We start from the raw sequence: 22,367 nt of genomic DNA on the forward strand, positions 1-22,367 counted from the left end.
AATCCCTTCTTTCCCTTCCCCTTACCCTTCAATCCTCCACCCTCCCTTCCCTTCTCTTTCTCACCTCCTCTCCCTGTACCCTTCCTTCTCTTTACCGTCTCTTCACCTTGCTTCCCTTCCTTCCGCGCCTCGCTTGACCCTAACCCTAACCCTTACCTAAAGACCGGCAGGGTGTCAGCAACTGCTCGGTACTTGCGGGCGAGGGACAGCAAGTGAGTGTTCTGAGAGGCGAGGAAGAAGTTCAACCAATAGTTACTAAACCCAACCACCGCCAGGCCGCTCCCATCCAACTGACTTAGACTTCTGACGGCAGCCTCCACGTTCTGTATGAGAGAGAGAGAGAGAGAGAGAGAGAGAGAGAGAGAGAGAGAGAGAGAGAGGGAGAGGGAGACGGGGGGTTAGGAAGTGGACGACAGTAGAAAGGAAAAGAATAAAGGAAATAAAAGAAGAAAAGAGAGGAAAAGTGAAAGGTGGAGAGAGTTGGATGGATCAGGGAGGGTCGAGAGAGAGAGAGAGAGAGAGAGAGAGAGAGAGAGAGAGAGAGAGAGAGAGAGAGAGTTAGATCCAGGACTCCCTTTTTTTCTCTTGGTCTTAAAATTCTTCGTTCTGAGAGTTGGCTTGGCTGTGTGTGTGTGTGTGTGTGTGTGTGTGTGTGTGTGTGTGTGTGTGTGTGTGTGTGTGTGTGTTTGTGTGTTCCGTTCGTTTTTCGTTTGTTTGTTTAGTTTTATTCAGTGCTTGTGTTCGTTTTTGTGTTCGTGTTTGTGTGTTTGTGTGTTTTGTTGCCATCACCACCGCGAGCATCCCTTGGCACCCTCTCTCCATCTGTCATCAATCACCATCATCATCATCATCATCACCATCATCATCATCATCACCATCTCCATTTTCGATCACCTCTCCTATCATCACTAACACCACCTCACCACCCTTCTGCCATCTGTCACTATCACCACCATCATCATCATCCATTTTCGATCACCTCACCCATCACCACTACTAATGCCACCACCCTTCACCACCCTTCTGTCATCTGTTACCGTCACCACCATCACCATCAACTTTTTCCATCTTTCCTTATCTTCAATGCTATTTCACGTATCATCATCACTTTTCATCACCATTATCATCACCAATTTTCATCACCATTATCACCATCACCATTCACAACCTTGCCTCTTTTATTCCACTACCACCTGTATTGTACCATCCTATACCATCCCCTCTTCCCACCATTATTTTCTGTACTACCATCATCATCCACATCATCATCTCCATCATCACCACTATCATCACCATCACCCAACCTCGACTGTGTTATCTCCAGTACCACCACGAATACTATCACCCCTTATCCACTATCCCCATCACTACCATCATCATCATCACTCACTCTCGACATTCTCTTATCTTCATTACTACCAAGTCAACCATCACCATCACCATCACTATTTTTCACCTTTGTCACTCTCTTATCTCCACCACCACCACCACCCCTTACCCATCATCCCCATCACCATCACCACCATCACCATCACTCACCCTCGTCGTCAGGAAGGCCGTGAGGTTGCCGCTGAAACTGATGGCCGCCACGAAACCCATGAGCTGCAGCGAGATGGAGGCCAAGCGGAGCCGGTCTGTGAGTGGCACCTTTTGGCTCTGACAGGTGAAGGTGCCAACTGTGTATGCGAACCACCTGCCCCAGCTGACGAGACGAAGGAAGAGGAGGAGGAGGATGGAAGGCAGAGGGAGGGGTGGTTGTGATGGTGGTGACGTAGGAGAAGGGAAGACCATGAACGGGAGAAAGACGAGGACGAGGAGGGGGGAGTGGACAAGTAAGAGAATGAGAAGGAGGAGGAAGGGAAGGGTGGTTGTGATGGTAGTGATATTGAAGAAGTAGAGAGAAGAGGAGGAGGAGGAAGAGATGGAGGAGGAGGAGGTAGTGGGAATGGGAGGAGGTGATGGTGTAAGGAGGGGAGGTTGTGGTGGTGATGTAGAAGGGAAGACCAGGCGGGGGGAGATAGAACAGAAAGTGGAAGAAGAGGAGGAGAAGAAGGTGGTGGAGGAATAAAAGCAGTATAAGAAGAGGAGGAAGATGAAAACGAGGATATCATGAGAGAAGGGCTTCAGTCGTAGAGGAAAAGGAGAAGGAAAGGAAGCTGATGATGATGGGGATGAAATTGAGGAGGTCGTAACAGAGGGATTTTAAGCAAATTAATTTTATGCAAGAAAAAAGCGTAGACGAAAAAAAATATGAGGAAAAAAAGAGTGAATATTGGGAAAACGGTAAAATCGGGGAATGAGGATAAATCGATAATTAGGGAAAATGTGAAGTTAGAGAAGAGGAAAAAGTAGAGGAGATGATTTTAAAGGAAGACAAAGAAAGCAAGAATAGTAGAGCAAGGACGAAAATAGGGAGAAGTGAAATACCTAGAAAACAAAAAAAGATGAAGCCAGTGGAAGAGCGAGAGGAGGAGAAGGGGGAGAAGAGCGAGGAGGAGGAAGGGGGACGGAGGGGAAAGCAGTCAAAGAGGAAAAGTGCGTGGATTTGGCAGTTTGAAGAGGAACAAAATGCGAGGAGGAGAAAGTAAAAGATGAAGAAGACGGGAGAGGGGAAAGGGCAGAGGGTGGTAAAAACAGGGAACAACAGGAGGCGAGGGAATAAAAGAGAGACAAAACAAAGGGGAAGAGTGAAAGGGAGGAAGAGGAGGAGGAGGAGGAGGAGGAGGAGGACGAAGTGAAATTGGGAGGAAAGAGAATACGTGTGTTGGTGGGTGTTAAGGAACGTAGATTTATCTCCATGATCGTAAGTTTTCGCAAAGTTTTAATGGGAGACTCAAGCGTTTGGGGATGAATAAGAAATAAAAAAAAAAAAGGAGGTTTAAAATACTATATAATGTCTGTGTCTGTGTAAACTCGTGGGTACAAGAAAAAAAATCCCGCAGAGTTAAATAAAATACGACGCAGATTTAATACGAGTGAGAAAAACGCTGTATAATGTCTGTCTTTGTATGCTTGCAGGCAAAAGGATAAAACGTAAATGCCGGAAGAGTTAAAGGAGGAAAAAAGTGACCCAGATTTAATAGCAGGGAGAGGAAAGATACACAGAAACAAACGCGCGTGTAATAAATTCCCCCAAAATAATGTCGTATGCAAACACTGACGACGACAAAACAGAACAGCGACGCATTAAAAGAAAAAGGAAATATATAAAAGAAAGAGAATATTATTTATGCAGCAACGGGGCAGGAGAGAGAGAGAGAGAGAGAGAGAGAGAGAGAGAGAGAGAGAGAGAGAGAGAGAGAGAGAGAGAGAGAGAGAGAGAGAGAGTAGTAAAGAAAGAAATATTGTACCGATTCACTGGTGCAAAAGTTCGACAAAGACAGATAGACAGACAAACAGACATACAAAGACACACACACACACTCAAACAATCAGACAAATCAAGAAACAAATAAACAAACACAGAAACGACCCAAACAAAACAAAACAAAAGAACACATGGAAAATTTCGACAGATGCAGACAAACAGAAACAGACAGACACAAACGCAGTCAAACAAACAGAGCGGAGGAAGAGTAGAGAAGGAGGTAGAGGAGGTGAAGGAAGAGAGAGAAACGGATGAGGTAGAAGAGGTGAAAGGGGATGAATGATGAGTAGGTGAAGGAAGAGGAGGAAGAGGAAGAGATGAAGGAGAAGGAGCGGACAAACAGACAAACTAACTAACAAACAAACACACAAACAAACTTAAACACAAAATCATCCCCTACAAAACCAAGCAAAAAACAAACACGCAACACAACCCCACCTGTAAAACATCGGCATATCCTTCGGCAGGTCGAGGATGCGGGCCAGGAGGGGGCCGAGGAGACTGGCGCCGAGTAACGTAGCCACCAGGGCCGCCCACACCTCGACGGAGAAAGGGGACCCGAGGGAGATCCACGGGGGGAGTTCCTGGGGCGCCGGCGTGATGAAGCAGGCGATCTCATAGGTGTAGGGGTATGTAAACGTGGCGTAGCGGGTCCGTAGAATGTCAAGGAATATGTTAGCGACGCCCAGCTCCCCGTCACCGCTTCCGACCTGCGTGTGTGGGTAGAAGGAAGAGGAGTAGGAGGAGGAGGAGGAGGAAGAGGAGACAGAAGAGGTGGAAAGTGCTGAATACGTGGAGGAAGAGGAAGAGGGTGAAGAGGAATGGGAGATAAAAGTAGAAAGGTGGAGAATGATGAATAGATGAAGAAGGTGAAGGAGGAGAGAGAGGAGAAAGAAGAGGAGGAAGAGGATGAGTAAGTAAAGGAAGAGGAAGAGGAGGAGGTAGATGTGAAGGGGGAGAGAAGAAGTGCGATGTAGAAATGTGGTGAAGGAGGAGGAGGAGGAAGAAGAGGAGGAGAAGGAGTTGGAGGAAGAAGAGCAGGAAGTGTTTGAAGCTGAGAATCCTGATGTGTTTCTATTTTTTTGTGTGCGTATGTGTGTGTGTGTGTGTGTGTGTGTGTGTGTGTGTGTGTGTGTGTGTGTGTGTGTGTGTGTGTGTGTCGTCTCCGCCTCTTCCATTATCTCCCTTGCTCTCCTTCCTGTCTGTCATCTTTTTCTTTTTCCTTCATCCTTCTCTTTCGTGTATTGCTTCCTCTGGTTCGTTCTATTTCCATGTACATATTCTCATATTTCTCTCTCTCTCTCTCTCTCTCTCTCTCTCTCTCTCTCTCTCTCTCTCTCTCTCGCATCCATCTCACCCATCTCATCCCTTCACCCTATCCCTGCATCGCTCAGCCTCTCCTCATCTCCCTCCCTCCTTCCCTCCATCCATCCTACTCTCATTCTTTTCTACCATTCCTCCTTCTCCTCCTACTCCTCCCTTCATGCCTCTCTACTTCCCAATCTCATCCCCTTACCTATACCACCTCCCTTCCCCATCTCTAGCACCCTACCTCCCTCCCTCGCTACCCCCCTACCTTTGCCTTCTTTCTTCCTCTCTCTCCCTCTCCCTCTCTCACTCTTTCCCGTAAATTTTTCAGCACTGTGTCAGCCACGCGTCGCCTCGCCCGGGCCCGAAATGGTTCCGTCACGGTGAAACGGAACCATAATTCTCTTGTGGCATCATAGCGGAGCCGCCAGACAGATGTGGGTGTGTGGAGGAATCCCCCCCCCTCCCCCCCGTATCCCCGTCTCTCGGTCTCTCTGCCTCCTCGTCTGTCTGCACGTCGCTCAGTCTTCGGGTCCTGGGTGGTGAGTATTTGTCTGCATGTGTCTGGTTGGCTGAATGGATGTTTGGGTGGCTGTGTATGAATGGATATATATGTGTAGGGAGGTTGGGGCAAGTGTGTGTGTGTGTGTGTGTGTGTGTGTGTGTGTGTGTGTGTGTGTGTGTGTGGTTGTTGATTGTCTCATTTCATTAATAATTACCTGGTTTCAAGGGTTGACTAATGAGTTTACCTGTATGAAGGGACGCAGGGATGAGCTAATAACAACCTCACTCACTATCTACTTCGTTCCCTGAGGAGATAGATAGACGGAAAAGAACAAATATTTTCGTTGCTCTAGAATGTATACCTTCGAGGCAGGAAATATTCAAGGCTTTTTTTCTTGTACGAGTGTGTGGCGGGAGAGGCTGTCTGTCTGTCCGTCTGTCTGTTTCTCTGTTTTTTCTCTCAATCCTCCTCTATTCTCCTTCTGTTTCGCTCTTCCCTCCTGTCATCCTTTTTCTTCTACGAGTTGTCTGTTTTCTATCTGTTTTTCTGTTTGTTTGCTTTTCGATCCACCTCCATTATTTCTGTTACACTCTTTCCTTCCTGTCAGCCTTTTATTTCAACGGGTTTCTGTGGCTGGGTTACTGTTTTCTGTTTTTCTGTTTTCTGTTTTTTTTCCCGAATCCTCCTTTTTTCTCCTTCCCGTTCCACTCTTTCCTCCTGTTATCCTTTTTTCTCCTATGATTTTTTTTTGAGGTGGCGTTACTGTCGGTCTGTTTTATTCTCTTTTCGCTCAATCCCCGTCGTTTCTCCTTCCTGTCCTACTCTTCCCTTCTGTCACTCCTGATTCCACAGCTGCCGTCACCTCTAACTCGTCCGCCACTTCACTCATAAGCTATTTACCAACCTCCTCCTCTTACGCCTCTTCTCATTCACCTCCTCCTCCTTCTCCGCTTCAGTCCATATGTACCTCATCACCGCTATGCTCCTCGTTCTCCTCCTTTTTTTCTTTTGGTTCATGTGATTCTAGTCCTTCCTCCTCCTTTTTTTTCCTCATCCTCCTCATCATTATCTTCAGCATCATCATCCTCATCCTTGCACCGTCCTCGTCCTACCCCTCCTTCTCCTCCTCCGTCTCCTTCTTTTGCATAAGTCATCTGTTCGTCTCGCCAGGTAAAACTCGTAAGAAATGAAGGAGACCGGAATGTCCAACCGAGTGACTAGCTTTCAAAAGGAATGCCTATTTAATGTGTGTGTGTGTTGTGTGTGTGTGTGTGTGTGTGTGTGTGTGTGTGTGTGTGTGTGTGTGTGTGTGTGTGTGTGTGTGTGTGTCTGTGTGTGTGTGTCCGTCTGCCTAGCTGTCTGTTTCTCTTTATAGCGTTTCATCCTTTAGCAAACTTTTCATGGCACACACACACACACACACACACACACACACACACACACACACACACACACACACACACACACACACACACACACACACACACACACACACACACACACACACACACACACACACACACACACACACACACACACACACACACACACACTCAAAAAATTACGATAAACCAGCTGTAAAAGACGGGACACGGCGCCCTCGGCTCAATCATGTAAAAAAAACACAATTAGGCAAGAACACACTCGCTCTACTGCAAGTTTAATGGCACGACACTTCGGGGCGCGACATAAAAGGCGAAGGGACACGAACCTCTTGCTAAGTCTCCATGGAACTTAGAACTTAACTAACTTGAGAGAGAGAGAGAGAGAGAGAGAGAGAGAGAGAGAGAGAGAGAGAGAGAGAGAGAGAGAGAGAGAGAGAGAGAGAGAGAGAGAGAGAGAGAGAGAGAGAGAGAGAGAGAGAGAGAGAGAGAGAGAGAGAGAGAGAGAGAGAGAGAGAATGGGGTCAAGATACTATTCACATAATTTCCTGTCATGGGACATTTGCAGTTACGCGCCAAAGTTAGTCACCCGAAGTGCAACGCAAGAACGGTCTACGCAGCATTACCACAGCACTCACGCAGCATTACCACAGCACTCACGCAGCATTACCACAGCACTCACGCAGCATTACCACAGCACTCACGCAGCATTACCACAGCACTCACGCAGCATTACCACAGCACTCACGCAGCATTACCACAGCACTCACGCAGCATTACCACAGCACTCACGCAGCATTGCCACGGCACTAAGAGACCAGAACAGCACCGAAATAGCATCAACACAGCGTCAGCACAGCACCTTTGTTAACAGCATTCACATCAACACAGCATCCACATATTCACAGCACTCAAAACACTAACACAGCACTCTCAACACCTTTTCACAGCACTCACAGAACTAACACAGCACCTTCAGCACCCTCACAACACCAAAACAGCACCAAAACAGCACTAACACAGCACGTTCAGCACCCTCACAACACCAAAACAGCACCAAAACAGCACTAACACAGCACGTTCAGCACCCTCACAACACCAAAACAGCACCAAAATAGCACTAACACAGCACGTTCAGCACCCTCACAACACCAAAACAGCACCAAAATAGCACTAACACAGCACGTTCAGCACCCTCACAACACCAAAAACAGCACCAAAATAGCACTAACACAGCACCTTCAGCACCCTCACAACACCAAAACAGCATCAAAACAGCACTAACACAGCACGTTCAGCACCCTCACATCACCAAAACAGCACCAAAACAGCACTTTCATATCATTCACAGTACTCATAACATTTACACAGCACATCAGCACACTCATATCTTTCACAGCACTCAGTATCAACACAGCACTCTCATCATATATCATTCACAGCACTTTTAGCATTAACACACCACACTCAGCACCATCACAGCACGTCTACAGCACACTCAGCACCTACACAGCACCTTAACAGCACCTCTATACCTCACTCAGCACTCACAGCACACACACAGCACTTTCTTCCCTCCTCACACACCCCTCTTAAAGTCACCCCTGGATTACCGTACCCCATTTTTTTGAACTTTTCCTCATTTCTTGGTGGTAAATTATCTCCCCCTTCCACATTATTTCCAGCGCCGAGCACGCGAGTAATATATTTAACTACACGAAAAAACACATTAGGTTGGCTTATAATGTACAGCTCCTGCGTGTTTTTTTTTTCTCTCGTTTTATTTTTTATATGTAATTATTTTATGTTGGGGATGAAAGCGAAAAGGTTATTATGCAGGTTCTTGTTCGTCTAGTCATGTTTGTTTATCATTAGTACATCCTTTTCTCTCTTTTCAAGTTTGCCTTTGCTTGTATTTTTTTTTCTTCTTATCCTTTGAATCTCTCTTTGTTTCGCCTCTTCCTTTTCTTTTTCTTATCCTTTTGCATTCCGCTTTTGTTTCGTCTCCTTTTCCCAACGTTTGATTCGCCTGAAAAGAGTCTGCGATGAGCGAAATGTTAAAAGGCGATGGACAAAGTTTCGTGTGGGATTTTGACTTATTCTTGGCATTACGTGGAATACTGAGCCTGTGGTTGATAATAGTAATGATGTTGATGATCCTGAAAACACAACATTTATTCTGACCATGGACGCGAAATTTCTAGAATGATGGAAAGTTTTGTGTGGGATTTTGACTTATTCTTGGCATTACGTGGAATACTGAGCCTGTGGTTGATAATAGTAATGATGTGGATGATGATGAAAACACAACCTTTACTCCAGCTATGTGACGCGAAATTTCTATAATGATGGAAAGTTTTGTGTGGAATTTTGACCTATTTTTGCCGTACGAGGATTTTTTTTTTTTTTTTACAACAAAGGAGACAGCTCAAGGGCACAAAAAAAGGAAACAATAATAAAAAAGCCCGCTACTCGCTTCTCTAGATATGTTGATAATAATGATAATACAAATAAAACCTTCACTCTCGTATTGAATTTTAACTTTTCTTCGCTTTACGTGGAATGCTCTGCCTCTAGATATGACGATAATGATATTAATAATAAGAAAAATTAAACCTTCACTTCAGTTATGACTCAAGAAATATTTCAAGAAGGATAGAAATTTCGTCTTGAATTTTGGCTTATTCCTTGTTGTACGTGGAACACTGTCTCAAAATGGAAATGTTATTGATGATAGTAATAATAATAACGATAATAATAATAAAAATAAAACGACTCCAGCTCTGTGACACCCGAAATTTCAAGAATGCTAGAAATTTCGTCTTGAATTTTGACTAATTCTTTGATGTACGTGGAATTGTCTCTCTAAATGGCAATAATGATAATGATAATAATAATAATAATAATAATAATAATAATAATAATAATAATAATAATAATAATAATAATAATAATAATAATAAAATCCTAATTCCAGCTCTATGACGCACTCGAAATTTTAAGAATGATAGGAATTTCGTCTTCAATTTCGACTTATTATTTGATGTATGTACGTGGAATAATGTCTCCCTAATTGACAATAATGATAATGATAATAATAATAATAATAAAATCCTAATTCCAGCTCTATGACGCACTCGAAATTTCAAGAATGATAGGAATTTCGTCTTCAATTTCGACTTATTATTTGATGTACGTGGAATATTGTGCCTCTATAATAATAATAATAATAATAATAATAATAATAATAATAATAATAATAATAATAATCCTCATTCTAGCGCTGCGACTCGCTTTAATCTCGACGCTGCTTTGTTCCGCTTCAGTCGGCGCTGCTTCGGAACAGATTACGAAGCTTCGACTTATGCGCGTGTTTCTTTGCGATCATTATTTCCCGCGGCGGCACAAAAATGAGGCTCCGTTTTTGTGTCCGCTCGGTCTCTTACCTGCACGTTCTCGGAAGTAATTAGCTCGATTCACCTGGCCGGCTAATAACTCCCGACAATGGTGAAGAGGTCATGTGTTTGTGTGTGTGTGTGTGTGTGTGTGTGTGTGTGTGTGTGTGTGTGTTGTTGTTTTTGTTGTTATTAATTACCTGTCTGCCTGGTCTCAATTACCTTTTTTCTTCCTCGTAATCTGTCAGTCGCTCTGTATTGCCGTCTGTCTACCTGTCTGTCTGTCGTGTGTTTGTATGTCTGTATGAATCATTATTTTTTCTTTTTGTTATCAGTATATTGTTTCCTTTGCTGCCTTTTATTTACGATCGTTTATTTTGCATTTTTCTGTTTCAGTGGTTTTTGGGGGTCTATTTTTGGTGTTTTTTTTTATGTTATATTTGTGCCGTATCCATGTTGGGGGGGGGGGTAGAGGTGTGTGTGTGTGTGTGTGTGTGTGTGTGTGTGTGTGTGTGTGTATTGCTCATCTACCAGCTAACGTATGCATCTACCCATATTTGGCTTTCTGTTCGTCCATCTCGCTGCCTCTCCCTCGGCCGCGTGATCCAGAGCAAGAGAGACTCACCTGCCTTGATTTTGCTCCAGATCCTCTGTTCGCAGCATCATTTTTCGGGCCGTTCCTGCACTTATTGCCTCGACTTTCCAGCGCGTGTAAATATTCAAGCGCAGACACGCACTAATGCCGGCCGTGATATGCAGACTTAATACTTAGCTAGCTCGCCTCTGTGTATTATTCAGCGTATTTTCTCTCACATGAGGCGGACGGAAAGCGGTAAATGTTGATCCAAGTTGCATTGATTGAAGGATTATAAAATTTTAAACGCGTGTTATTTATGTGTATTAATGGCAAGCGTTCGGCAAACATCCGCAGCACTAACTAACATTCAGCTTTGGAGGTTGGGTTAGGGCAGGTTGTGTGTTAACTAGATTGATGACAAAGATGGTAGTAGTAATGATAGTAGTAGTAGTAGTAGTAGGAGGAGGAGGAGGAGGATTAATAGTAGTAGTAGTAGTAGTTGTTGTTGTTATTAGTGTTGTTGTTGTTGTTGTTGTTGTTGTTGTTGTAGGAGAAAGAGAGGGAGGACGAGGAGAAGAAGGAGAAGAACAAGGACGAGGACAAGGGATAACAACAGTAGTAATAAAAAAAGCAGTTATCAGTAGTAGCACAAAAAAACTGTTTCCATTAGTTGTATTAGTTCACAAGCGCGTTATAAAACTCGTCAGAACATCCGCTAATCCACCCGCGGCGCTAATTGAATAAAAAATGAAAAAGGAGAGACAGAGAAATACGATGAAAAAAAAATTAGTGAAAAACTGAAATGCGTTAAAAAAAAAAGCATGGAGAGCAGGAACAAAATCACATTCGACTGAACACAAAAGAGAAAAAAACAAAGGCTATAAATTTAGAGGCACAATCCGGAATGAAAATAATATCATGACGTTGAAATTGAAAAAAGGGGAAAAATATGAAAGTGAAGGTTACCGGGTCAAAAAAAAAAAAAACGAGAAAAAAAATATTACCTGACTAAGAGCGAAAAAATGGTAGAGATATTATTTTCAAACGCGCCAGAAATATTAAATAACGATAATAATAATAACAATAGTAATGATAAAGGTCTCACAGTGAAATTTATCTCCTATGGTTCGTGGCTTTAGTGAGTTTGTTTTGGGGAAGAAAAATAACAAAGGAAAAATGAATGGAGGGTCTTTGATAAGGCTTAATGATCCCTTCCCCCCTTCCTCCTCCTCTCCTTCCCCTCCTCCTCCTCTTCCCTCCTCTTATTTTCCTTTTTCTTTCTCCTCGTCTTTGTTTTCGTCCATATTTCTTTCTTATCTAATTATTCCAGTCGTATATTCCTGCTCTTTACTCCTCTTCTCCTCCTCCTTCTCTTGCTCATCTTCCTCTCCTTTGCCTCTCCCTCCTCCTCCTCCTTGTTTTTGTCCATAATTCATTCTCTCTTTTCCTATATTTCCTGTCTTATATATTTTCTCTTTCTTCCTCTTCTTCTCCTCCTCTTTCTCTTTTCTTCCTCTCCTTTTCCTCTCTTTCCCAATCTGTTTCCGTCTACAATTCATTCATTCGTTTCCACTTCCTCTCCTTTGACCTTCTCTCCTCCTCTCTGTTTTCGTCCGTCTTCCTTTCTTTTTTTCCTAGTCATTCCCTGTCGTATATTTCTCCTCTTTCCTCCTCTTTGCTCCTCATCTTCCCCTCCCCTTACTCGCCTCTTCCTCTCTCCTCCAATCTGTTTTCGTCCATATCTCATTCTTTCTTTTCCAATTATCCCTTTTACGTTTCTCCTATTTCCTCCTCTCTCTCTTCTCTTCCTCCCCTTTTCCTCTCTCCTCCTCTTCTTCCCTCTTCTTCTCTCTTCTTCTCTCTTCTTCCCTCCCTCTTCCTTTCCCTCTGTTCATCATTCATTCTTATTTTCCAGTTATTTATCTTACGTTCCAGATCTTTTCTCATCTTCTTTCCATTCTCCTCATCTCCTTTTCCTCTCTCCTCCACTTCTCCCCTCTTCTTCTCTCTTCTTCCCTCCCTCTTCCTTTCCCTCTGTTCATCTTTCATTCTTATTTTCCAGTTATTTATATTACGTTCCAGATCTTTTCTCATCTTCTTCCCATTCTCCTCATCTCCTTTTCCTCTCTCCTCCTCTTCTTCCCTCTCCTTCTCTCTTCTTTCCCTCTTCCTTTATTTCTGTTCATCTTTCATTCTTATTTTCCAGTTATTTATCTTACGTTCCAGATCTTTTCTCATCTTCTTCCCATTCTCCTCATCTCCTTTTCCTCTCTCCTCCTCTTCTTCCCTCTCCTTCTCTCTTCTTCTTTCCCTCTTCCTTTATTTCTGTTCATCTTTCATTCTTATTTTCCAGTTATTTATCTTACGTTCCAGATCTTTTCTCATCTTCCCATTCTCTTCATTTCCTTTTCCTCTCTCCTCCTCTTCTCCCCTCTCCTTCTCTCTTCTTCTTTCCCTCTTCCTTTATTTCTGTTCATCTTTCATTCTTATTTTCCAGTTACTTATCCTACATTTCAGATATTTTCTCATCTTCTTCCCATTCTCTTCATTTCCTTTTCCTCTCTCCTCCTTCCTGTTTTTGTTCATCTTTCATTCTTTTCCAGTTATTCTTGTCACATATTTTTCCTCTTCTTTCCTCTTTTCCCTTCTCTTCCCCTCGTTTTCTTCTCTCCTCCCTTCTTTTCTCGTCCATCTTTCTTTGTTTTCCAATTATTCCTGTTTTGTATTCCTCACCTCTCCTCCTCTTCTTCCTCTCCTCTCCCTCTTTCTTCCCTTCTGTTTTCGTCCCTCCTCTTTTTACTCTCCTCTGCCTCTCCTCTGCCTCTCCTCTGCCTCTCCTCTTTCTCTCTTTTCCCTGTTGTTTTCGCCCATAATACTTTTTTTCTTTCTTATTTCTGCCTTTGATCCTTCCCTTTCTCCTCTATTCCTTTCTTCCTTCCCTCCTCTCTTTCTCCTCTTTCCGTCATTCTGCCCGTCTTCATCCCCTTTCCCTCCCTCCTCCTCCCTCTCTTTATAATCTCGTTCATATTTAATTCTTTCCTTCTCCCTCATTTCTGTCATATCTCCTGCATCTCCCCCTCCCTTCCCCTCCTCTTCTTCCCTTCCTCTGCTCTATTCTCTTCACTATCCCATTCTTTTTGCGTCTTTTCACTCAACATTATTTTCCCAGCTCACCCTTTTTTCCTTTCTTTTTTTTTCTTTCCCTTCCTCTTTTCCGCCCTGTCAATTTTTTTTTATGTTGGTCGTCAAGAAATCGGGAACTTTTGATTGATTTTTCTTGTTTTGGGTTTTTCTGAAGTGCTGATGCCATTGTTGTTGTTGTTGTTGTTGTTGTTGTTGTTGTTGTTGTTGTTGTTGTTGTTGTTCTTATTCCCATTTACTGTTATTCTTGTTATTATTGTGTTGTTTATGTTATCGTTGTCGTTGATGTTGTTATTATTGAAAGTTAATCTTGGTGATGGTGGTGGTGGTGGTGATGGTGGTTGCGGTGTGCCTATAAACATCATTTTCATCTCTGTTGCCATCACTATCATCACCACCATCACCATCTTCACCATCATCAATCATCACCACCACCACCACCACGACAATAATAATACAGACAAACACTCTTTCTTAAACCCTCCCTACTCCGTTTTCCCCCTTCAACCCTTCCCCCTTCCCTCCCCCTTCCCCCCATTATCCTTCCCTCCTTCCCCTCATCCACCTCCCTCCCCCCCATTGCCTCCCTTCCCCCACCCTCACTTCCCCCTTCCTTTCCCCTTCAATCTCCCCCTCCCCCTCCCTCCCATTATCCTTCCCTACCCCCTTCAACCCTTCCCCCTTCCATTCCCCTTCAATCTCTCCCTCCCCCTCCCTCCCATTAATCTTCCCTCCTTCCCCCCCATCTGCCTCCCTTCCCTCCCATTTCCTCCCTTCCCTCACCCTCACTTCCCCATTCCCTTCGTATGCATTCAGATCCCGTGATACATTCGAGTCTCACGGTTATGAATTCTCGTGTTTGGGAGGCGAGCGTTTCCCATCAGCCAATCGGAATGCAAATTAACGCTCACATACACTCGCCAGCCAATCAGCGCCGCCTCCCTCCCATTGAATATGAATCAGCCAATGAGCGGCGCAGAAATAAGCTTCCCACATTCTAATAAGGCGCCGGAGCGAAATCTTGTGAGAATTTAGATTGTTAGGCTTCTCTCTGTCTCGCTCTCTCGTTTTCCTTGTCGTTCTCTCGTTCTCTTGTTCTCGTTTTCGTTTTCTTTCGTTTTCGTTTTCTCTCTCTCTCTCTCTCTCTCTCTCTCTCTCTCTCTCTCTCTCTCTCTCTCTCTCTCTCTCTCTCTCTCCTAATCTCCTCCTCCTCCTCCTCCTCCTCCTCCTCCTCCTCCTCCTCCTCCTCCTCCTCCTCCTCATCCTTCAACGTAATTAACTTACCTGTCCATCCTTCACCTGCAGTAGCGCATCTTTCCCCCCCACCCTACCCCCTTTCTTCTTCCTCTTCCTCCTCCTCCTCTTCCTCCTCCTCTTCCACTTTCTTCCTGCTCCTCCATTCCATCCTCTCCCTTCTTGCACATTTCTCCTCCTCCTCCGTACTCTCCTTCTCCCCACTTTCCTTCGCCTCTCCTTCATCTCTCTTGCGTTTCCTCCTCTCTTCATCCTCGTTTACTACGCTATTCCCTCCATCCCTTCCTTCATCCACTTCAATTTCCGCTCCTTTACCTCCTCCTCCACCTCCTCCCTCCTCCTCCTTCACCACCTCCTCTTTTCTTCCTTTCACTCACTAACCTGTCTTTCTCTCACTCCTGACCTCCTCCTCCTCCTCCTCCTCCTCTACCACTTTCTCCTTCACCCTCTCCTTCACCTACCTCTTCAGCTACTCTTTTACCCCATTCTTCTCACCTTCTTCACCTTCTCCTTCCTTCACTCCAATTTTGTCTCATTCTTCACACCTCCATCCTCTCCTTCCTTCACTTTACCTCCTTCTTCGTCTTCTTCACCCCTCCTTCACCCACTCTATATTCATCTCTTTCACCCCATCTTTCACACTTTCTTCACCCACTCCTTTCACTCTTCCTCCTTCTTCTCCTTCACCCCTACTTATATTACACTTTCATCATATTCTTCTCTCCTTCAGCCTCTCCTTCTTTCACTTTGCATCCTTTTTGCGCCCCCTTCACCCCTCCTTCACCCCCTCCGTCACCCACCTGGCCCACCACGCCCGTGTAGGTGCCGTCATCCTGCAGGGTGCCCCACAGCTCAGGGCCGGGGTGGCGCCACTGGACGGTGAAGTTGAGGTGTTTCGCCAGCAGGAGGATGAAGGACACGTCTTGGCCTCCTACGGGAAGAAACACACGCCCTCCTTCACGCCCTTTGCCTCCTCCTTCTTCGGCCTTTTCTTCTTCTTCTTGTTGTGATTTTCCTTTTTCTCCTTTTGGTCCTTCTGTTTCCTCCTTCGCCACTGTCCCGAACACAGAAGGAGCAAAGGCGAAGGTCTTGACCACGAGAGGAAAGCCCTGGAGGTCTGCCAGCTGGGGGACGAGAGGAGGAGGAGGAGGAGGAGGAGGAGGGGAATTAGGACAGCAAGTGTGAGGAACGAGGGTTTGGGGTGTGACAAAGGGCCAAAAAGTAACATGTTTTAGTGTTAAGAATTTTGGGGCAGGAAAAGTATGAGTCATGAAGATGGTATTTCTCCTCCTCCTTCTCCTACTCCTCCTGCTCCTCCTCCTCCTCCTCCTCCTCCTGTGACCGTGTGTGGGTGTGGGTGTTCTCCGTCCCCTCTCTTCCTCCTACTGTTGCTTTCCCCTTCCTTCATCGCCCCCTCTTCCTCTATGTCCTCCTCTATGTTTATATCTCCGTGTTTATGGTCGTTTTCCTTCCTCCTTTCCTTCCGTTTGCCGCCCTTTCCTTCCTCTCTCGCTCTCTCTCCCTCTCACTTCTCCCCTCCCCATCTCATTCCATCTCTGTCTTTTTACCCTATTCATGTTTTCCCTTATGTTTCTCCCCTTCCTCCTCCTCCTCCTCCTCCACCTTTACCACCTCCTCCTCCTCCTCCTCCTCCTCCGCTATTCTGTCCTTCCCTTCACTTGTAAATGAGATCTTTTAGCGTTAACGTGGCAGATAACTTCGTCATAGAATACTAGGAATGCTGTTATCCACTTACCTCCTCCTCCTCCTCCTCCTCCTCCTCTCCCTCTCCTCCTCCTCCTCCTCCTCCGTATTCTCGTCCTTCTCTCCCCCTCTCCTTCACATGTAATCTGTTCCTTCTATGTACCTATATTAATATTTACTTTTGTATCCCATTCCCTTCCTCATATATTCTTTTCCCTTCTCCCTCTTCTATGGCCCTCTTTCCTCTCTCACTTCGCATACTCCTTCCCTTCTTCCTCTCCTTTATTCGTACCATCAAATCCTCCCTCTCCTCCTCCTCTTCTCTACATTCTACTACTCTTCTTTTATTTTCTGTATCCTAATTTAACTCCTCTTCCTCCTTCTCTCTTTCCTTCTCCTCCTCCTCCACTCTACGTCCTTCTAGGCCTCTTTCACCCCTTCTAAATCTACTCTTTCTTTACTTTTTCATCTAATCTTTCACACCTTCATCCTCTCCTTCCTTCACTTTACCTTCTTCTTCGTCTTCTTCACCCCTCCTTCACCCACTACTTGTTCTCTCGTAGCTTCCTACATCATAATTATATTTTCTTTCCTCCCTATTCTATTCCCTACTCCTACTCCTTGTTCTTTTCCCCATCTTTCTCCTCCTACTGTTCTCTTTTGCCTCCCTACATTCTACTTTTCTTCCTCACTTTTCTGTACTCTACTCCCACTCCTTGCCCTCTTCCTCTTCCCCATCTTCATCCTCTTCTCCTTCTCCTGCCGTTCTTACCTTGGGCGGGAAGAAGGGCGACAGTCTGGTCAGGCCGTTGTGGGAGGCATACCCGATTAGCCTCCACGGCCTCGGGGAATATAGCCAGTGGGTCCACACCTCCAGGCCGGCCCCGCGCCCCCCGCTGCCCGGCGCGGAGCGAAGCGTTAGACAGGCGAGTGAGTAATTGACAGATAGGTCGTGACGGGCAGGTGAGCGTGGCGGGGGACAGGTGTAGCAGGTGAGGATATTGACAGGTAGAGGTGGAAACGGGGAATGGGAGTGACGGAGGGAGTTAAAAATGATGGGTCAGCTTGCAGGAACGAGGGAGGACGTGGGTGTAGATGGGTGGGTGTAGGGGGTTGTGGGTGTATCTTGTATGGGTGACAGGAGCGAAACAGGGATAGGTAAAGGGAGGAAGGGAGAATTAGAGACAGAGAGTAGGATAAAGGGAATAAGGGAGAATAAGAGACAAAGAGAGTAGGATAGAGCGAAGAAGGGAGAATTAGACAGAGAGAGAGAGAGTAGATAAAGGGCAGAAGGGAGAATAAGAGACAGAATAAGGTAAAGGGAAGAAGGGAGAATAGGAGACAGAGAGAGAGGACAGATAAAGGTAAGAAGGGAGAATAAGAGACAGAGTGCAGTTAATTGAAGAAGGAAGAAGAGACAGAGAGAGAAGGCATATAAAGGGAAGAAGGGAGAATAAGAGACAGAGAGAGAGGGCATATAAAGGGAAGAAGGGAGAATAAAAGACAGAGAATGTGGTTAAGTGAAGAAGGAAGAATAAGAGACAGGGAGATATGGTAAAGGGGAGAAGGGAAAATAAGAGACAGAGAGAAGGAGAGGGAAGAAGGGAAGAAGGGAGAATAAGGGACAGAGAGAAGGAGAGGGAAGAAGGGAAGAAGGGAGAATAAGGGACAGAGAGAAGGAGAGGGAAGAAGGGAAGGGAGAGAGGACCAAGGCTTCAATCTGTGTACAACCAAATCAGGAGTCGCCCCTTCACCCCGCGTCACCCGGCTCAAGAGAAAGGGAAGGAGAAAGGAACTGATTGAAAACAAATGAATGAGAAACTGGGAATCACGAAGAGGAAGAAAACGAAGAGAGGGTGAGAGGACCGGGTGATTAGGGGAGAGCGAGATAAAGAGAAAGACAGACATACACAGACAAAGCAATAGGCAGATAGACAGCGAAATAGAGGGAAATTAAGTTAAAGATACAAAAAGACCTAGAAATAGACACCGAAACAGATAAACAAAAACAAGATAAAGAGAAAGACAGACATAGACAGACAAAGCAACAGGCAGATAGACAGCGAAATAAAGGGAAATTAAGTTAAAGATACAAAAAGACCTAGAAATAGACACGGAAACAGATAAACAAAAGCAGTAAGAGAAAAATTATAATAAAAGGGAATAAGGACGTCGAGGAAATGAGAAAGCAAGACGCAGATGAATGGTGAAAGAAACGCATGAACAGATAAATGAATAATAAGGAAAGCAGATAATTAAGAACAGGGAAAAGGAAGTCGAAAAAAAAAACAAGAAAGCAAGAACCAAAAGGACGGACAAAGACACACAAACATAAAAAAACAATAAAAAAATAAGGAATAAGAAAAAAAGGAGCTCGATAAAAAAAAAAGCAAGAACCAAAAGAACGGACAAAGACACACAAACATAAAAAAAACAATAAAAAAATAAGGAATAAGAAAAAAAAGCTCGATAAAAAAAAAAGCAAGACACAAAACAACTTCTTCTCACCACACAAAAATGACGTGCTCCGTCTTGCTCATCTTCCTCGTGGCGGCCAGGTGTTGGAGGTCTCGCGGGCAGGAGTCGCCGAAGAAGACGTACCTGCCGCGGTAGTTCCAGGGGAGGGCGTCGTTCTGGAGGTACTCGAGGGTCCCCGCCGCGCCGCCCTCCACCACCAGGAAGGCGTCGCAGGGGCTCTGTGTCCACATGATGTTCGGGGGGCGGCGTGCGTCCAGGTTGTACGAACTTACCTGAGGAGACTCGAGAGAATATACGAACATGAAGAGTCTCAGATTGGTATTGTCAGATGCTCCCGCCCCTCACACCAACTATTTCCAAAGGTCAAAAAGGAGGTTAATCGAGTTCTAATGAGTGTTCCCTTAGGTTCACGGTACAGAAGAAGGCTCAGACTACCACCAGGGTCATGAAAGTACCCCTGGAAAGGCCCTAAACTCCCACGAAAGACTAGTAAATTACGTGTTCTTGGGCCCTGAAATGTTTAAAAATATGGCCCTAACCCCTCTTTCGGCCACCTCTTTGGATTCTTTTTAGGAGCAGCGAGTAGCGAGCTTTTTTTTTATTATTGTTTCCTTTTTTGTGTGCCCTTGAGCTGTCTCCTTTGTTGTAAAAAAAAAGGTCAGTATTTTTAGACGCGTCCGCCTCTCATTTCAACTATTTCCAAAGGTCGAAAAAGAGATTGATTGGGTTCTCATGAGTGTTTTTTTCACGTTTATGGTACACAGGCTTTCTTAAACTACCACCAGAGTCATAAAGCCACCCATGGAAATACCCACAAATCCTACGAAGAGCAATATATTAATCATGTTCCTCTTTCTCCAGTAGCCTCGTATATTATATCGTATCTTTCTCCTCGCAGAATATACGTAATCCGCAGAGAAAGTGAGAGAGGGAAAGTAAAAGAGCCAGAACATAGTATTATTGTTAAATGTATGTTCATGGCCAACGAAATGGTTAAAAAAATGACCCCAATCATCCTCTTACCTGCTGATGCGTAAGAACGTAAAGGGTCTTCAAGAACTTAGTCAAATTCCAGCCCACAAGAACCTAAGAAGTCTGCAAGAACCTAATTACCATCTTACCTGGGATGCGTAAGAAAATAAGTCTCAATCGATCTCTTGCCTGAAATGAGTACAGGAACATGATAAGTCTTGAGGAGTCTACTTAACTTCTTATTAGGAGATACGTAAAAATAGAGACAGAGAGAGTAAAGTAAAGGGAAAAGGGAGAATATGGACAGAGAGAGTAGGGTAAATAGAGGAAGGGAAAATAAGAGACAGAGAGAGTAAAGGGAAAAGGGAGAATAGGGACAGAGAGTAGGGTAAATAGAGGAAGGGAAAATAAGAGAGACAGAGAGAGTAAAGGGAAAAGGGAGAATAGGGACAGAGTAGGGTAAATAGAGGAAGGGAAAATAAGAGACAGAGAGAGTAAAGTAAAGGGAAAAGAGAGAATAGGGACAGAGAGAGTAGGGTAAATAGAGGAAGGGAAAATAAGAGACAGAGAGAGTAAAGTAAAGGGAAAAGGGAGAATAGGGACAGAGAGAGTAGGGTAAATAGAGGAAGGGAAAATAAGAGACAGAGAGAGTAAAGTAAAGGGAAAAGAGAGAATAGGGACAGAGAGAGTAGGGTAAATAGAGGAAGGGAAAGTAAGAGACAGAGAGAGTAAAGGGAAAAGGGAGAATAGGGACAGAGAGTGTAGGGTATACGTAGGAAGGGAGAATAAGAGATATAGAGAAGGAGAGCATTATAAAGTTTGGAAAGATCTGGTTGACTTCCTTCTTGGGATATGTAAAGACGACGAGAATAGTCTTGAAGAGCTCCCTCAACTTACGATCGTGACGAGAACAAGAACATAAGAGCAAAAGAAGTCTACCAAAATCCAGACAACCATTTTATTGGGAAAGACAGAAGAACCCAAGAGCATAAAAAAAAACAATAACACACAGAACTACGAACATCAGGAGTCTGCGAGAGGCCAGTCCGTCCACGCATCGCATCTCCTCCTAAACGTATTACTTGCCGTCTGTGAATTATGGATAAGTCGAAGTGAGCAGAAGTTAATAGCAATTAGTCTGGTTACAGATTAAAGGAGTCGGGAGCGTGAATTCGAGGAGGGTCTGTTGCCGAGGCGAAGGGCAGCTGTTGAGCATGAATAACGCGTGTCAAGGCTATGCAGTATTAAGAGGCGAGGAGACGCAGGGAAGAGGGAGACAGGCGTTAAAAAGTAAGAGAGTTAAAGGGTAAGAGGAGAGAGATATAGGGGCGTTTTCTAGGGGGGAGGGTATCGAGGCGTAAAAGAGTAAGAAGGTTAGAAGTAAGAGGAAAGAGATGAAGAGGCATTATCTAAAGGACTGATAGAGAGTAAGGGGGAAGGGGGGACGCTTGAGGGTACGTGAGCTCTCAAGTGGGACATAGTAAGGGGGAGGAAAGTTTTCTAGGGGGCTGTGTTAGTGTAAAGGGGAAGGGAGGACACTTTAGGGTTACGTGAAGGGCTAAAAGTGGACACAGGGGGGGAAGGGGGGTTTCTAGGGGATTATATGAGGGATGAATTGGGACATGAGAAGGGGGAATCACTAGGGGGTTATGTGAGGGGTGAGGGGGAAAGGGGACTAACTAGGCGTTGCGTTAAGAGCTAATGGGACATAGGACAACAGGCGACTACAAAGGAAGGACGTTAGGGAACAATATCAAGGGTCAAGGGGGCTAGGGGGACCAAGAGGACTCGTTAGGTGGGAGGGGTGAGTGAGGGGTCAAGAAGGCATAAGGGGAGTCAAGTTGAAAGGTCATGGGGGGACACGCAAAGAGACGAGGTGAGCGGGGGAATGGAGGGGGGTCACGCTCACTCGCTTCGTTAGACACAATTACCTGGTACGCGATGTGAAGGTCGACAGCTAATTGGGCGAGAAGTTGAGTCGCCTCGGGTCCTCCGCCAATCAGCGTGAGGAAGCAGCCCTCCAGCTCCCTCTGCAGCAGCGTCCTCGCCACGGCCGCCATGCCCCGCCTGCCAATCACAAGCCCCGAATGTAGTTTGCCGGGTAATGATTGGCTGTTGCCAGGCTCTGTGTGTGAGTGTAAACAGGATGTGAATTCTAATAGAAGTGGGAAAAGATGTGTGTGTGTGTGTGTGTGTGTGTGTGTGTGTGTGTGTGTGTGTGTGTGTGTGTGTGTGTGTGTGTGTGTGTGTGTGTGCTGAAAGATGTAAAAAAGGGTAATAGGGA

At 45.0% G+C, this 22,367-nt stretch overlaps 1 protein-coding gene across 1 annotated transcript; it reads right to left on the reverse strand.

Annotated features, from left to right (window-relative positions):
• Nucleotides 1–12: 12 nt before the first annotated feature.
• Nucleotides 13–22,220, reverse strand: LOC127006695 (uncharacterized). Its single transcript, XM_050876902.1, has 7 exons — nt 22,015–22,220; nt 19,142–19,383; nt 17,406–17,529; nt 15,730–16,053; nt 3,806–4,077; nt 1,540–1,702; nt 13–323 (listed from the first exon to the last, which is right to left on the reverse strand). The coding sequence occupies exons 1-7, from the start codon at nt 22,141–22,143 to the stop codon at nt 153–155; spliced, it is 1,425 nt and encodes a 474-aa protein (XP_050732859.1). The 5' UTR covers nt 22,144–22,220; the 3' UTR covers nt 13–152.
• Between the last annotated feature and the right edge of the window lie 147 nt (nt 22,221–22,367).

The sequence above is a fragment of the Eriocheir sinensis genome, chromosome 33 (assembly GCF_024679095.1).
Source record: "Eriocheir sinensis breed Jianghai 21 chromosome 33, ASM2467909v1, whole genome shotgun sequence".
NCBI classification, from domain to species: domain Eukaryota; kingdom Metazoa; phylum Arthropoda; class Malacostraca; order Decapoda; family Varunidae; genus Eriocheir; species Eriocheir sinensis.